Genomic DNA, 16,489 nt, shown 5'->3' with positions numbered 1-16,489 from the left:
GGCTGGACCTGATATCAGTCTAACGTTAGGACTTGAGTGACACTTTGTGGGTGTTATTTTATTAGTTTGACATCTGAGTTGTCGTAAGGGTTCTACTAAGAATACCAGTTCCTTATTCAACTGAATATCACTTGCAGTAAGGATATTGAATTTCATTAAACCCTGATGACTTACTCATTGTTTTTTTCGGTAAAGTCACGTATGTAGAAATACAATAAAATTATATTAAAACAAAAACAATCACGACTTTTCGATCACAACACAAGCGATCTTCATCAGGTGTCAAGAACAAATCACGGAGGTAAATACAACAAAAAGATGAGAGACGAGAATTCAACAAACCTGAAAAAAAACATGTGACGCACATCCAGTCAGGCCAACAACACAGTTAGACACTTCCTGGCGGACCACGAATTTCAGAAGTGTTAAATTTCGTGTTCAACCTTTGGATTGCACATACCAGCATAGATAGAATGAAAAATACAAGGTACACGGTCAGTAGAAATACATATACAAGTCCACCAAGAGGTAAGGAGGGAGGAAAGATGGACAGGGAGGCAGAGAGAGAGGGGGGGGGGCGGAGGGATGAACAGAAGCTTAAATAGGAAATACGGTTGGAGGGGGGGAGGAGCCAGGGAGAGCGGCAGCTCAAACACGCACATCTTACACATACAAAACGGCAGCTCAAAAAAGGACCACCTCTTGTAAATACAAAACGGCAGCTCAAAAAACGACCACCTCTTGTAAATACAAAACGACAGCTCAAAAAAGGGCACATCTTACACGTAATTACAACGGTCTAGAACAAATCACGGAGGTAAATACAACAAAAAGATGACAGACGAGAATTCATCTTTTTGTTGTATTTACCTCCGTGATTTGTTCTTGACCGTTGTAATTATGTGTAAGATGTGCCCTTTTTTGAGCTGCCGTTTTGTATTTACAAGAGGTGGTCCTTTTTTGAGCTGCCGTTTTGTATGTGTAAGATGTGCGTGTTTGAGCTGCCGCTTTCTCTGGCTCCTCCCCCCCCTTCAACCGTATTTCCTATTTAAGCTTCTGTTCATCCCTCCGCCCCCCCCCCTCTCTCTGCCTCCCTGTCCGTCTTTCCTCCCTCCTTACCACTTGGTGGACTTGTATATGTATTTCTACTGACCGTGTACCTTGTATTTTTCATTCTATCTATGCTGGTATGTGCAATCCAAAGGTTGAACACGAAATTTAACACTCTTCTGAAATTCGTGGTCCGCCAGGAAGTGTCTAACTGTGTTGTTGGCCTGACTGGATGTGCTTCACATAATGTTTTTTCAGGTTTGTTGAATTCTCGTCTCTCATCTTTTTGTTGTATTTACCTCCGTGATTTGTTCTTGACACCTGATGAAGATCGCTTGTGTTGTGATCAAAACGTCGTGATTGTTTTTTTGTTTTAATATAATTTTTTTGTATTTATACATACGTGACTTTACCGAAAAAACCAATGAGTAATTTTATGCAGTCACGAAAGCTTTAATACTTTCTGATGACTTGACAGTTTATTACAGTTGGTGTAAAATATTTGTTTAATTTTGTCCCCTTGATTGTTGCACGTTCAGTTTCTTCTTGTGAATCCGAAACGGCCTTGGCGTATTGCATTCAATGAAGCCATATTTACCATTGGCTGTGTGTCTGAGTAGAGGACGGATGGCAACTATGGTCAGCAGGTGTTCGTGACCGAGAGCCAAACATTTAAAAAGCGTGGAGATTTCCTGAGCAACGACGACTATGCCATGTACATCCGCGATAGCATTCAGGTGAGACCCACGGACCCCCTCGCCTATGCTGGCCCCAGTGAGTTCAGTGCATCCTACTGCTGGTCAGGGCAGAGAAACCTTACTACCTTGCAATTTATGTCCAAATTAAGTTTACAGTGACCGTGTCATCAGCCAATCTGAGATGGTTAACAGCAGCTTCTTCATATTCTCCATTATGCATTTAATTCTCTGCTCCGATGTTTGAAAAAACATTTGCTAATTACGATGAAACTTTGTGAGAGGGAATCTTTTGCCTGATAATGTTTTGTTATTTATGTCACGTCTAATTATTTGTTTATTTAGGCCATGGCTTGTTGCGCTGAATGACTGCATCACTTTCCATGGAGTAAATTTATTTCCATTGTCTACAAAGGCTCTGCTTCGTGGAATTTGATATTCACGAGTTGCTTCAAAAATCTTATGTAATGTGTATGGTCATTGTTATAATCCTGCTGGCACACTTGCTCGGTTGGTTGGCCTCTAAATTGTCCATTAGTCTGTTTTTCAGAAGCAATTTATTCCTGTGATGAGAAACGGTTGGAATAATTTTGGAAAAAAACAACTTGATAATGAACAACTCACTCCATGTCCGCTGAAAAAGAACTTTTCAGTCGGTGCATAGTGACTGATGATCCAGCACTCACTGATCCGCTCCAGTCACTCGCACAGATTGAAAACTCATTTCTTTAGAACTGTCTTTTGTCTTTAGTTTGTTGGCCTTCCCTAGCACCTCCGATTATCACGGGTGGCTACATACGGTGCGAAAGAAGTTCAACAATCGTACATACATACCTATCAATCTTCTATCTCTGCTACCGTGGTCACTGTTCCCATGAACTTCACTCATTGATGTCTCTTACCGTGTTGTGGACTCGATCTACCAGACTCGCCCTCCCTGTGTACCACTGGCGCATTTCACGTCTCAACAAGCCTATTTATGCTTTTGCTTCTTTTATCCGACTGCTCCACCTTGGAATGCCTTCTTATTGTCTCTATAGTCTGTTAAGGCTACATGGGGGTTCTGTGTCTTTGTGCATGTGTGTGTGCATGACGCCGCAGGTCGGGATGATGGTGCGCTGCTGCCGCAGCTACGAGGAAGTGCTGGAGGGTGATGTGGGGAAGGTGGTGAAGCTGGACCGCGACAGCCTGCATGACCTTAACGTGCAGTGCGACTGGCAGCAGAAAGGGGGCACCTACTGGGTGCGCTACGTCCACGTCGAGATCCTGGGTAGGGCAGCCCGTGCCACCCTGCACGGCCCGCATGGCCGCGCCGCATCTCCCTTGTCACGCTTATAGAGCGGCCAACAGCAGTGGTGATCACTGGCGAGACATCCGGGCAGAAAGCGTTCTTATTCAGGCAGTAAACAATCCTAACTTTACGCAGTCCAGAGAAACAGAATGGGACTATCAAAACTAGAAGAGCACTACACAAGGGAAAGTAATCTTATTTCGTCTGGCAGAATAATAACTTGTTATTCAATCTCAACACACCTTGCCTGTTATTGCCTGCAGTGGCTTCACTGTAGGTCTGGTCCGTGTGCGGCGTTTCTTTTTATCAAAGTGCTTTTTAATAATGCTGCCTGTCAGTTGCACTACGCAACTGAATTTCAGCCATCCTTCTACCATGGGAAGGCCGGGCGGTAGTGGCTACGCCTGCACGTGTCCTGTGATCCGGCACTGTGGAGGCAGCAGCAAGGGTTGGTGGATCGCCGCACTGATGGTGCGTAACTCGCTTCCAGTGGGCGTCGAGGTGCCTTACCATGGCTCTCCAGGATCAGGCAGTACAGCAAGCGGACTGATCGCCATCTGTTTCCATCTGTGAGAGGATAGAGCGTTGCCCCCTCGCATGCGTGGGTTTTCTTCGAGTGCTCTGATTTCCTTCTACTTGTATATCAAACACCGGTCGGCTGAAAACATCTTAATATTTAAAACCCAATGCAGAACCCTTCTGTAAAAATAAGGAACTATATAATATTATTCTTGTTATACTCTGAATCAACATTGTTGAAAGCAACATAAGTGTAGTTTTGTGCCACCGCTTTACCGACACCATAGCCCTAAACGGTGAGCGTGCACCGTTGATCCTCCATTGAACTTGCTCGCCTGTGGCTGCCAAATAGAACGAGCGTTGTGTGTGTGTGTGAACCCCCCTAATGGAACATCTTCGCCGGTTAGAAACATTTAGGCTGGCCTGCCTACGATCCATCTTGGTTTTAACCAGGCTGGATTGTGTGAGGAGCTCAAATATCCTTGAAAGATCTGGACAAAGTCCCATCGGTGAGCTCCTCCGGCAGGCAAGGCTGCCTTGGCTGGACTATGTAGCCCACATTCCCTGCCACCGCATGCCTAAACAGCTTTTGTTCGGCTGGATCGAGGGGGCTAAACGGGCGCGGCACGGACTAGAGAAGAGATGGAGTGATGTGGTACAGGAGGATGTGGAGCTGAGTGGACTTGCCGATGACTGGTACCAGCGTTGTCAAGATCGGCCTCTGTAGAGGAGGCTCGTGAAGGATGCTACTGGGCAGTTGGAGGCAGTCGCCCTCCAACAACAACGGAGGGCGGAGGAACGACGCTCGCAACGATCGGAGCGCCAGGTGGCTAAAGCACAGCAAGTTGGCACATTAGGGGGCGCAGGTGGTGCATCAGCCAGTCATCTCAGTCAGTCGACCCGTGGCACCTGGGTCTGCCCTGTGACCTCCTGCCAGCGGGCGTTCGACACTTCATGTGGTCTCAACTTGCACATAGCCTGGCACAAGCGTCGTGGTGATGTCACCTCCACTTAGTGGCGAATGGCAGTTGTTGTTGTTGTGTGCATGTGTGTCCCTGATGTGTGTGTGGCAGTGGGGAGCGGTAGTGTAGCAGTTAATGCGCTGCGCTACGAACCCGGCGACCCAAGTTTGATTCCTGCTCACGGCCAACATCAGTGATGTATATCTGAACCAGTCCTGTGCCTCCCCTAGGTCGACTCAAATGAGTACCTGGGCTGGTGGTGTAAACAAGGCGGCCGGACGTGGTGCTGGCTACCCACCCTCTCGTATGCCATGCTAGCCTCATTTGTGCTCGCGAACAGCACTTGCCCCAACAGCCTGTTAAGGCTGCATGGGGGACCTTTGTCGTTGATGTGTGTGTCGGTGCTTAGGCTACCCGCCTCAGACGTCTCACTCGCACATCAAGGTTGGGGACAAAGTGAGAGTGAAGTCTTCCGTGGTGACTCCCAAGTACAAGTGGGGCTCGGTGAACCATCGCAGCGTGGGCGTCGTTAAGGGTGAGTGCCACGGTGGCCGTGCTCGGTGCCCTGCTCAGACGACGCTGGTTTTGCATTGAAAGGCGAGTTTAGTGTAAATGTCTGCAAAACAAATTAGCTTAGACCATCAATTAAAAGACTCGTGAAAATGTGACCAGAGAGCTTTTGTACATGCGGGGCACACGTCTTTGTCTGCTGGTAAGTCTGTTGGTGTCAAGCCAGCATTTATTTTTTATGTCATGATGGGCTTTCTCATTTTCAGGTTTGAATTATACGAGCACTTTACAAGTTTAAATTTTAAGTGGTGATGTCAATGATAACTGAGTAATCGTAGGGAAATGGAATTACCAAAGGTGAGCTCTTATTTCTATTCAAGTGGCAGCCTCCTGTTGGAACTGCATGATGTCCCTTGGACTGTCTGCGGACTTCCTCTTGTCAACGACTCCTCTTTGGGGCACCATTAATTCTCTTCTGTTTATAAATAAAATTGCAGATAAACTGAGCAACATGCCCCGAAAGATAAAGAGGAGTCACAGACAACAGAGATGCGGTTTGGGAGTTCAGCCGTAACACTCATTCATACTTTCACCAGGGTTTGCATTCCAAACAGTGAGCGTTAGGGACGAGCCAGGATCTACAGTGAGGGGAAAAAAGCATTTGATTCCCTGCTGATTTTGTACGTTTGCCCACTGACAAAGAAATGATCAGTCTATAATTTTAATGGTAGGTTTATTTGAACAGTGAGAGACAGAATAATAATAAAACAATTCAGAAAAACGCATGTCAAAAATGTTATAAATTGATTTGCATTTTAATGAGGGAAATAAGTATTGGACCCCCTCTCAATTGTCGTAGCCCATTACATTTTGTAATGGATTTTGAATGCAATATCATGAGACCATAGACACGACTGTTCTAAAGAGAAAAACCCATCTCACTCCGCACAATTCTCATCTCCTTTGGTTCTAGGGCTTTGCAGTGTTAACACACTGTAGATTACTCATTGGTTTTTTCGGTAAAGTCACGTATGTAGAAATACCATAAAATTATATAAAAATAAATTATATTTAAATAAATTAATATAATTTTATGGTATTTCTACATACGTGACTTTACCGAAAAAAACAATGAGTAATTTATGCAGTCACGAAAGCTTTCATTCTTTATTAACACTGTAGATTTTGAAGGGCTTCGATGATTCTTCACCCCTGGCTTCACACCGTGTCTAACCCGCGCGTCCTGTCCGTCGTTGACTGTTCATCACCGCAGCCTTCAGCGCCAATGGGAAGGACGTGATCGTGGATTTCCCACAGCAGTCCCACTGGACCGGTCTCTTGTCGGAGATGGAGTTGGTGCCCAGCAGTCACCCCACCGTCACGTACGCGCACCACCCCAGCCACCAGCCATGTCGCAACACAATTGCCGATCTCTCCCATGCAGGGCCAGCAATGCGACTGGCGTGTCACACCCTAGTGTTCTGCAACAAAAAACTTTCACACACACACACACACGTGCACACATGCAAGTACCTTCATGTTAGCCTCAGAGACTGTCAGGGACATTCGCTGAAATCATTAGGAATAAATAAGTAAAATAATTTTTTTACCCAGAGAAAATTATTTGGAGGTGCGGGAAACCACAGATTCGTGGGAAGGTAGCCAGAACTGTGGCCAGCAATTGCCCAAGCTACGTGGTCCTATATTGGAATGTTTGGCCAACTCTATTGATGAGTGATTATGCATGTGGGAGGAAACCAGAGTACCTGGATGGAGTATTACTCAATCCACATACAACTTGAATACATGTGGAAATTAATCCACTAGCTACACTGCTACACTGCTGTACTGTGGCAAGCCAGGAAGTATCGACCTCGACACCCACGGGTAGCGATGAAGTTTCGTGAATTTGTGTGATCCACTAACCCTCTCTCCTCCACAGTGCTGGAGTACGTGATACGTGCAGCATAATCACTAGCGTTGAAAAGTGCAAGCGAGTGTAGCACATGAGACAGTGTTTGGCCAACATCTCAAACGCAACTGTGTTGATGGCTCCAGGTGCCTCTGTGGTGTTCTCTCTCTTTAACGTAGGGCTGTGTCTGCCGAGATCGGCCTGTGTGGTACAAAATGGTGCTGTTGTCTGCAGGTGCGACGGCTGTCACGTCTACCCGATCGTGGGGCCGCGCTACAAATGCCGCAACTGCGATGATTTTGACTTCTGCGAAAACTGCTTCAAGTCGAAGAGGCACAACGTGCGGCACGTCTTCGACCGCATCAACGAGCCGGGTGGGCTTCCTGCGTCCTTCCGCTTTGAAGTTTCATGGTGGACTGTTACAGAGAGCAACCTGAACTTACGACAGCACCGTCTTAGCGCGCTAGTCTATATACACTCAGTTTTTCAGTCTCTTTTGTAGCTAAACAATGTTTTAAGTTCATAAGTTACATTTCGTACAAATGATTGAGCGAAGGAGTGATGAATAAAGGGTTCTGGATATTTAGGGAGCAAACAGAGAGTCTGTACGTGATGGAATTGGAATGGGGAGCATGGGAGGTTGACCAGACGACTGAGAGAGAGGCGGAGGGCATGGTCAGGGCCCAGCGGGGAGGGCAAGAAAGAGGGAGGAGGGACCGCGTGTCCCCGTGTTGCACCATACTCATGTCCCTGTGTTGCACCATCCTACCAGCAATCTGTCATGCCCAATTTTGCGTGAGTCAGGTTGTGTCGCCGTTGAGAAGCGCCGCGGGATCACCATTCGCCCCCCCTCCCCCCCACCATCCACAGGTCAGACGGCGGCATGCGCCGGCCGCTCGGGCCGCCATGTGCGGCGGCGCCAGGGAGGCATGGGCTCGCTCGTTGAGGACTGGTCACGCGTCGTCAAGGGTGTCACGGCGTCGTCGGCGGCGAGCCATGCGGCGCGCCTCTTCGATGGCTCCCCCTGGCAATCGTCGGGCTCCCAGGGAAAGGTCAGAGCCAGGGTTGCCGCCGCCGCGATTATCACCGTATCGTGAGTCATCGATTTTTAGGGTGAGGGGACACATTGATCCGACCAAAGTTTTGTCGCGTAATCCTCCACCACCCACCTGACATAGCCAAGCAACTTGAATTGTCAAGAGTGCAAGTGTTGAAGCTGTCAATTAATTATTACTCTTATGACAACGCATCCATTAATGTACGACTTGGAATTTTTTGCAATTAACTCTGTTTTGTGCTTTGAGACTCGGAGCACAGAACAATGCCCGTGCGATGCACTTATCTCTCTCCATCACTTCGCTTGGAATGATGAACCACACTCTTTGGTTCTATTCGGTAAAGTCACGTAAAAAAACAACAAAAAATAAAAATTCACGACTTTACGGCCACAACACAAGTGGCCTTCATCAGGTGATGGGACCGTGCTGTCATGAGGACAGCGTTGGAGTGAAAACAGCCAAGCCCAGGTGACATCCTTTAAGCTGTGTGGGAGGAAGCAAAACGTTTGACAAAGGAATTAGCATAAAAATGAGCACGATGTACGTAGGAGGTGTATGGGCCATGATGGACCAGGAGCGGAGTGAGTGGAGTGAGTGGAGTGAGTGGGTGGAGTGAGTGGAGTGGGTGGAGTGAGTGGAGTTGAGTGAGTGGAGTTGAGTGAGTGGAGTGAGTGGAGTGAGTGGAGTGGAGTGAGTGGAGTGAGTGGAGTGGAGTGAGTGGAGTGGAGTGAGTGGAGGGAGTGGAGTGGAGGGAGTGGAGTGGAGGGAGTGGAGTGGAGGGAGTGGAGTGGAGGGAGTGGAGTGGAGGGAGTGGAGTGAGTGAGTGGAGTGAGTGAGTGAGTGGAGTGAGTGAAGAGACCAGACTGTCCAGAGGACAGCGCTGGAGTGAACACAGTCAAGCTAATTCCTTTGTCAAGCGTTTTGCTTCCTCCCACACAGCTTAAAGGACGCGACCTGGGCTTGGCTGTTTTCACTCCAATGCTGTCCTCATGACAGCACGGACCCTTCACCTGATGAAGGCCACTTGTGTTGTGGCCGAAACGTCGTGAATTTTTATTTTTTGTTGTTTTTTTACGTGACTTTACCGAATAGAACCAAAGAGTATGGATCCTTGCAGTCACGAAAGCTTTAAATCTAAAAATGATGAACCACGTTGAAAGGATTTCGAAATTGGCATTGAGGCCCGATGATAAATCTACAAGGTCGTCCCAAAGCACGCTGCTGTGTGGCCCTTGTTGCTGTTTCCTGATTGCTCAATTGATCTGTAATTGATGATAAAACTAGTGTCATCCACATTGATTGATCATGTTTACCCACAACATATGAATGGCTTGGAATAGAGTCATAAGCCTTTCATCCTTTGTCCGTGCCATGGCCTTAAACGTGTCCTCCTAGGACAATCTCACATGACCCCCAGCGGCTTCGTGCTCCCGTGGCCTTCAGGTTTTGATTGCATTTGCCTCCTGATACCGTGCATGCGAGCAGCACTGGGTACGGCTGGAGCTCTTCCCGGACATGCTGATCCACCGCCTCAAGATGATCGTCCACCCAGCAGATAGCAGCTACATGCCCTCTCTCGTCGTCATCTCAGGTAGGGCCTGGGCGGGAGTGGCTTCAGCAGAGCAGCATTGCTTTCTCAGCAGGGGTGTCGTGGTGGCGAGATGTTAACTACCTCGCCTGGTATACAGGAGGTCATTGGGTTCAAGCCCAACCCTGACACCTGCTGTATATTTGGACTTTGTATGTTCTCCCCATGGTCGCGTGGATTTTTTTACGGGTACTCCGGTTTTTCCCTCCTCATTTAGAAATGTGTTTAGAGTATTTGGCTGCTATAAATGTCGACATGATACGCCACTTTTTTGACCTATCATTTGTGGCCAGGTTACTTCTGAAAAAGAGCTATATAGCTCCGTGGGCCTTACCTAGAAAAAAAAACCTGAAGAGCCAAACGTAATAAAGGAGATGCACGTCAACAGAAGCGTGGGTACACCCGCCTCTTTAAACTCATTTGATAGAAGTGAAAGAGTAGACCATATACCCACAAGACTTCACGCTCATGGAGGCCCTCCAGGCATTAGTGGTGTGAGCTAGCAGTTGCACGGCTACTCTATTACCATTTTTTTTATCAGCAAATCAAGCACATCACCAGGTAGGGCACACGAGACGTAGATTGGGCAGCCTGGGCACAGTGCTAGGTCTGTATGCGAGGGGGATACTGGAGTTGGCACTCGCCCACAGTGGTTTAAAAACCCCACATGGACCAGTTGGAGGACATTCTCTATGAGGTTGGGGTTCGGGTGGCAGCAATCCCAATCTCTCACTCGCAAGACATCTGCAGTGTAGCATGTGAGTTACCAGCTCATTTTTGTGGGTTTTCTGCTTGTCCCACTGTGTGTATTATGGGTTCGCTCCCAGTGCTACCAAATTCTCTTTCATGCATCGTGACATCCTGTGACATCCTGTCTTGCTTTTTCCTTGCATTGCTCAAGGATGGAATAAACTCCTTTTGAACTGCGCTGACTTAACCATGTGCAGTGATTGCTTCATGCAATCACATTGTGCTTGTCAGCTGTCATGGAGGCTTCCATTTGGTCTAACTGGGAGCCAGATTTAAACAGTGACGTTTTTTTTTGTTTTCTACAAATATGTGGTAGTCTGCCTCATAATGAATGGATTTGTTGATGCTGCGTTTGAGATGTGAACAATAATATATCAACGAGCATTAGTCTGCCGAGTTGTCTCTGTAAAGAAGACTTCTCCTTCACAGGAGGGAGCTCTCTCACGACCATGATCGAGTTGAAGACGATCAACATCGCTCCCACGGATTTTGTGGTCACCCTCCTGTCGGACTGCTGCGAGGTACTTGCGTCTTCCACCAATTAATCAGGCGGCAGCACGGGTGCAATATCTCTAGAATAGGAAGACCTGGCTATTGTAAATGTGTGTCACGGCGGTATTCCGTCGTTATTCACGAACTTGTTTCGCGTGATTTTGGCTATCTGCAAATCACATCTGGAGCTCTACACGACTGCATCGATAGAGAAAGAAAGTGATGAGAGAGACAATGGGATACGAGAGAGAGAATGGGATGCGAGGTGATGAAATAAAGTGGTGATGTGGGCTCATTATTTAAAATAAGTTCATTAATAAGCTCTTATTTCATACTTTTGTAATGACGACTTGACACTTCTCTTGAGATGGCACTTTATTGAAGACACGTTCACTTGACTTTAGGCGGAGATCCCACTGCAACAGCCCCGAGTCTCCGTTATATATCAACCAAGGCCACGCCCCCCTTCTCGATCATTCTCGCTGACTCTGGACGCTCGCTCTACCGGCAGACTCGACCGTTCCGTCACCTGACCCCACACTCCCTTCTCGAACATTCCCATAGTCACCAGTCCCTTAGCATTCAAAACTGATACCCCTGTCATTACCTCCCGTGGCCACTAGGACATTCGTACTGTAGGCTGATTTCCCTGTCATTACCTCCCGTGGCCACTAGTCTCTTCACACCGCATACAGGCTCTATTGTCATAACACTTTTATGTTTATTTTTATTTACTTTTTTTATTGTAACAAATTAAAATGTTTGTGTTATGATAATTTTCATGTATTTAAGAGTTCATTTATGTATTTATTTATTTAATGTAATTCATTGACAAGATAGGTTTTCGTAGGCCAGTATCATCCGTGAAATTTGCTTTTCACAAGCATCTATGGAATGTATATCGCTCATCGCGAATAATGAGGGTATACCACACCTAAGTCTTGACAATCGAGTTGTGGGTAAATTTTCGATGCCACTTGCCAGCAACAGCATTTGGCTGGCCAGAGGCTTTCGAGAGAGTTCACACAGAGGGCCGGATCGAGACCGCATGTGCGTGCCCAAGAGGCTTCGTGAATATAATACTGGAATGAGCGGAGGTGTCGCTGAGATGGGAGAAAAGGTGTCGCTGAGACTAGTCGTGAGAGGGCGAGGCGATGGGAGGGGCTCGGTGCTGACGGTGATTGCGCCCACCGCACACCGCCAACTGCTGTCCACGCCGTACGCTCCATACCGCTCTCCAGGCTGCACGCTGCCAATGGCTCACTTCCTTACACAATCAGAATCGAAATATTTAGTTATCCTGGGGAAATCCGATGAGCTATGCAGCTCTTTTTTTACAGATTTCCAAAGGAAAGCTGCAAAAGAGAGATAGTAGTGCAACGTATAGGAAAGGTAAGCAAACCTCTTAAAATAAATACATAAAATAGTCAGTTTTTAAGTTCAAATTACATAAGTACATCAATCCCCAAGCTTGGCAAGGCAGCAAAACAGTCCCAAATTGCTAGCTTATTTTGATCGACCCCGGAGGAATGATGGGTTCAGTCAAGCCCTAACCAGGATTTGAACTTGCTACCTTCCGATTGCGAGCCGCTCCCTTTACCACCGGGAATTTAACTATGTGATCATGTCACACTCGGTTATTGGATAGAGCAGTGGCCACTGGGACTATAATGTCATTTTGCATTTATGTTTGTATTTCTTGGGCAGCAGCACTGGTAGTTGTGTGATGTGCTTATTGTGCCAAAGCTATTTATTTTACTGAGTAAGGCCCACTCAGCTATATAGCTCTTTTCCGAAGCGACCTGGCCACAAATGATAGCTCATCGAAGTGCCATATCACGTGGAAATTTATAGCAGCCAAATTCTTGAAACGCATGTTTCTAAACATGGAGGGAAAAACCGGAGGACGTGGAGACAAATTCACATGATCACTGAGAGAGGGAATATGCAGACTCCAAATATACAGTTGTCAGGGTCGGGATTGATCCCACGACCTGTATACCAGGTGAGGGAGTTAACATCTTGCGACCGCGTCGCACACAGCTTATACAAACCTACAAATGTGTAAGAAGTGTGTGCTCAGGATAAAACTACAGACACGTGATGAGTGTGTGTATGTGTGCTTACAGCACAGGGGGTAGATGGTAAGTAAGTGTGTTGACGATTTTCTGAACCTTTCCTGGGCCTCCCTTAAGTCGACTCAGCCTCAAATGAGTACCTGGTGTGGCGTGTAAACATCGCCAGTAGGAAGACAAATGTAGCCGGGCGTGGTGCTGGCCACCCACCCCCTCGTGTGCTGTTCCGGCCTTCATAGGTGCTCGCTAACAGCACTTGCCCCAAAAGTATGTTAAGGCTACACGGGGGATCTTTGTCTTTGTGTGCTTCCAGCACTACCGGTACGTGGAACTGGCCGTGAAGCAGTGCCGGAGTTCGGGAATCGACTGCAAGGTGCATGGTCTCATCGCACTGGGTCGCGTGCGCTCCGAGGACGACGACTCGGCCGCCGCATTCTCCTTTCTCGCCTCCGACAATGAAGAGGAGTACGAGGAGAGGAGCAATGTGGCCAGGCACGGCCGCAACCCTCACGGCCCAACCCTCACTCGCACACTTACTGCTTCGCTCACTTCTGCTCTCACTGCTGCTGTCACAGCCAAACTCACTGCTGCACTGACTGCTTCGCTCACTGCTACCCTCACTGCTACCCTCACTGCTACACTCACTGATGCACTAACTGTTATGCTCACTGCTTAACTCACTGCTGCACTCACTGCTACACTCACTGCTGCACTCACTAATATGCTCACCGCTGCACTCGCTTCACACTCACAGCTACACTTGCTGCAACTTACCGCTACAATCACGGCAACACTTATTCTGTTGCCCTCACTGCTCACACCACAATTCACCCTTGCACACCTCCCCTCATGGCCCCTCCCCCCCCCCCCACTTTACTCTCCCTGCCCTCGCTTCCCTGAGCCTTATGTGGGTAACGCAGCTGAACGTTTGCCGTGCGGACGTGGAGGCTGCAAACGCAGCGAGCACGGAGTGGGTGCTTGGGCGCCTGCGGTGGAGGGATGCACTGACGTGACTGTCGCCCCCGCAGTGTGGTGAAGAAGCCGTCTGGGAGCTGCGACTCCTCCCTCAACATCAAGACCAAAGTGCTTGTCTGGGGCCTCAATGACAAGGATCAGCTGGGAGGACTGAAAGGGTCGAAGGTAGTGTGTGAAATGTGTTAGCGCACCGTTATCCATTTATTCTGTGATGCGGGTTGTTTTTGAACCAATTACTTGTTGGTTATTTCCTTTGCCATTTTGGCAACTCAGTCGGATCACTCTTGCAAATGTAGGCCCAGCGGAGTTACTTAAATTCTCAGCCGGTTGAACCAAAAGGAACCGGAACTTTAATCCCCGCTGTGAGTGTGCGCGGGTTTCGTTGCTCGCATCGCACATTGGCGCAGAGTGTAGCCCACGCGCTCACCCCTCCCGTCTACGCGCGCGTGCATGCAGATCAAGATGCCGTCTCTGTCGGAGGGCATCTCCGCGCTGAACGTCGTGCAGGTGGCGGGAGGGTCCAAGAGTTTGTTTGCCGGTGGGTGTGCGCAGCAGCTTTCATAGGCTCCTCACTACCGTATTTTCCCGCACATAGCCCGCATATGCATATAACCCGCAGACGCATATACCCTGCAAAAATAGCGTTTTGTGTAAAACAAATTTCAGATAGCCCGCACCTCCATATACCCTGCATGCTTCAATCTTTAACGTCTCGATTTAAAGCTTTCGTGACTGCAGGGATTCATCTTCTGGGTTCTTTCGATAAAGTCACGTAGAATGGAAATTAAATAATAATAACAGAATAAAATTCTCACGACGTTTCGGCCACAACACAAGTAGCCTTCCTCAGGTGAAGAAACAGGACTGTCCGGAAGACAGCGCTTGAGTGAACACTGCCAAGCTTGGCAGCGTCTTTTAAGCTGTGTGGGAGGAACAGAGCGCCTTGACAAAGGAGTTTACATATAAATTAGCATGTAACCGGGGGATTAGCATGATGTTGGTGGGAGGGATTAGCACCACGGAGAGCGACGAGCTTTGTTCAGACGGACGAGTCCATCTATGTTCGGAATGGAGGAGGGGGGAGAGGAGTTTACATATAAATTAGCATGTAACTGGGGGATTAGCATGATGTTGGTGGGAGGGATTAGCACCACGGAGAGCGACGAGCTTTGTTCAGACGGACGAGTCCATCTATGTTCGGAACGGAGGAGGGGGGAGAGGAGTTTACATATCAACAGTAAATTATTATTATTTTTATTATTTTATTTCCATTCTACGTGACTTTACCGAAAGAACCCAGAAGATCTTTAACGTCGTTACCGCAGCTTAATTCCATCATATTAATACAAAGTTTACATTTGTAATACATTCCACTATCAATTGTTAGCATTAAAATCATAACGTGCACAAAGAAAACAAACTAACTGGAAACGAGTGAACTTTAAACAGTAAATAAGTAACAAAAGTAAATATCCAATAAATAAGTAACACATGACTGGTAGATAAGTAAGTAAGCGTACTGTTAGGCTTACCAGCATTCGACCTCATCATATTACATCTACTGGACCGGTAGTTACCCCTTGTACAGTTTTAGCACTGGTAGATTGCGCACTGCGCAGACAATAGCGGCACTATGGTAACGCCATTGCCTCCTGGCAACAAAGCCCATTGGAAGTTTGAAAGAAAGCTCATGGTCGTGACTGTATAGTGCTCAGCCAATAGCAGCGGCCTAAGGGACTCAGCAATTATGATTCCGCATCTTGTTTAAGGCCCTTCCCATTGCTCAATGTAAACATTGTACAAACAATTCGAATAATTTAAAACGTGATAACATGTGCAATTTTAGTGTTAGTGGTTTATTCAGCAGTGCTTTAGTCAAAGGTAAGTGTTTCATAGTGGATAGTCCTACCATGAAAAAATTAAACGAGTTATGATGTCACACGTGTAAAATATTTTTGGGATAGCCCGCACCCCCATATACCCTGCAGGGTCTTGTTTTGTTTGTAAAAAGTGGTATACCCCGCAGGTTATATGCGGGAAAATACGATAATTATGAACTCGGGATTGAGGTCCTGCTCATCTCCCTTTTATAGCCCTGAACCAGTGGTGGAAATGCCTCCCTTTTATTGGTTGGTGGGTGTGTCTATCTAATGCACACTCTGTTGACTTCCTCAGAAAATGGTACCCATTTTATTGACCTGAAAAAGGCAGAGGATGGGCTGAGTCAACCTACACAACCAGAAATTTGAACTCGCAACCTACGCTCACTGTCGTGGGCTTGAAGTGTGGTGGTGTTTGGTGCTGTGTGGTGGTGTGTGGTGGTGTGTGATGGGGTGAAGCGTCTGCTGTGGTTATCGCACGATTGAAATGTGTGCATTGTGTCTGTGAGTTCCTCAAGCACTGCCGTTCCGCCCTTGCGCAGTGACGACTGAGGGGAAGGTGTTCACCTGCGGGGAGGCCACAAATGGCCGCCTGGGCCTGGGCCTCACATCCGGAAACATCTCCATCCCCCGGCAGATCACTGCGCTCGGAAACTACGTGGTGAAGAAGGTGGCCGTGCACTCAGGTTCGACGTTGCAGCCTGCCCAGTTTCCACGTGTCCAACGTTAAGA

General features: G+C 47.6%; 1 protein-coding gene across 5 annotated transcripts in view; it reads left to right on the top strand.

The window, feature by feature from the left end:
* Positions 1 to 16,489, top strand: part of HERC2 (HECT and RLD domain containing E3 ubiquitin protein ligase 2) — a 159,739-nt gene that overhangs the window by 84,080 nt on the left and 59,170 nt on the right. For 4 of the 5 annotated variants that reach the window (XM_032956768.2, XM_032956767.2, XM_032956769.2 and 1 more), the window contains exons 48-59: positions 1,671 to 1,787; positions 2,847 to 3,015; positions 4,927 to 5,052; positions 6,301 to 6,409; positions 7,174 to 7,313; positions 7,810 to 7,991; positions 9,483 to 9,588; positions 10,765 to 10,856; positions 13,216 to 13,394; positions 13,931 to 14,042; positions 14,334 to 14,415; positions 16,300 to 16,443. In XM_032956768.2, coding sequence (XP_032812659.2) covers positions 1,671 to 1,787; positions 2,847 to 3,015; positions 4,927 to 5,052; positions 6,301 to 6,409; positions 7,174 to 7,313; positions 7,810 to 7,991; positions 9,483 to 9,588; positions 10,765 to 10,856; positions 13,216 to 13,394; positions 13,931 to 14,042; positions 14,334 to 14,415; positions 16,300 to 16,443 — 1,558 coding nt within the window. The remainder of the gene's footprint in view (positions 1 to 1,670; positions 1,788 to 2,846; positions 3,016 to 4,926; positions 5,053 to 6,300; positions 6,410 to 7,173; positions 7,314 to 7,809; positions 7,992 to 9,482; positions 9,589 to 10,764; positions 10,857 to 13,215; positions 13,395 to 13,930; positions 14,043 to 14,333; positions 14,416 to 16,299; positions 16,444 to 16,489) is intronic. The other variant, XM_032956770.2, reaches the window with a different exon arrangement.

This window comes from Petromyzon marinus, chromosome 18 (assembly GCF_048934315.1).
Source record: "Petromyzon marinus isolate PM22_M1 ecotype Great Lakes invasive population chromosome 18, UKy_Petmar_22M1.pri1.0, whole genome shotgun sequence".
NCBI classification, from domain to species: domain Eukaryota; kingdom Metazoa; phylum Chordata; class Hyperoartia; order Petromyzontiformes; family Petromyzontidae; genus Petromyzon; species Petromyzon marinus.
Note: the sequence above shows the minus strand (reverse complement) of the source record. Positions and strands in the feature narration are given on the sequence as shown.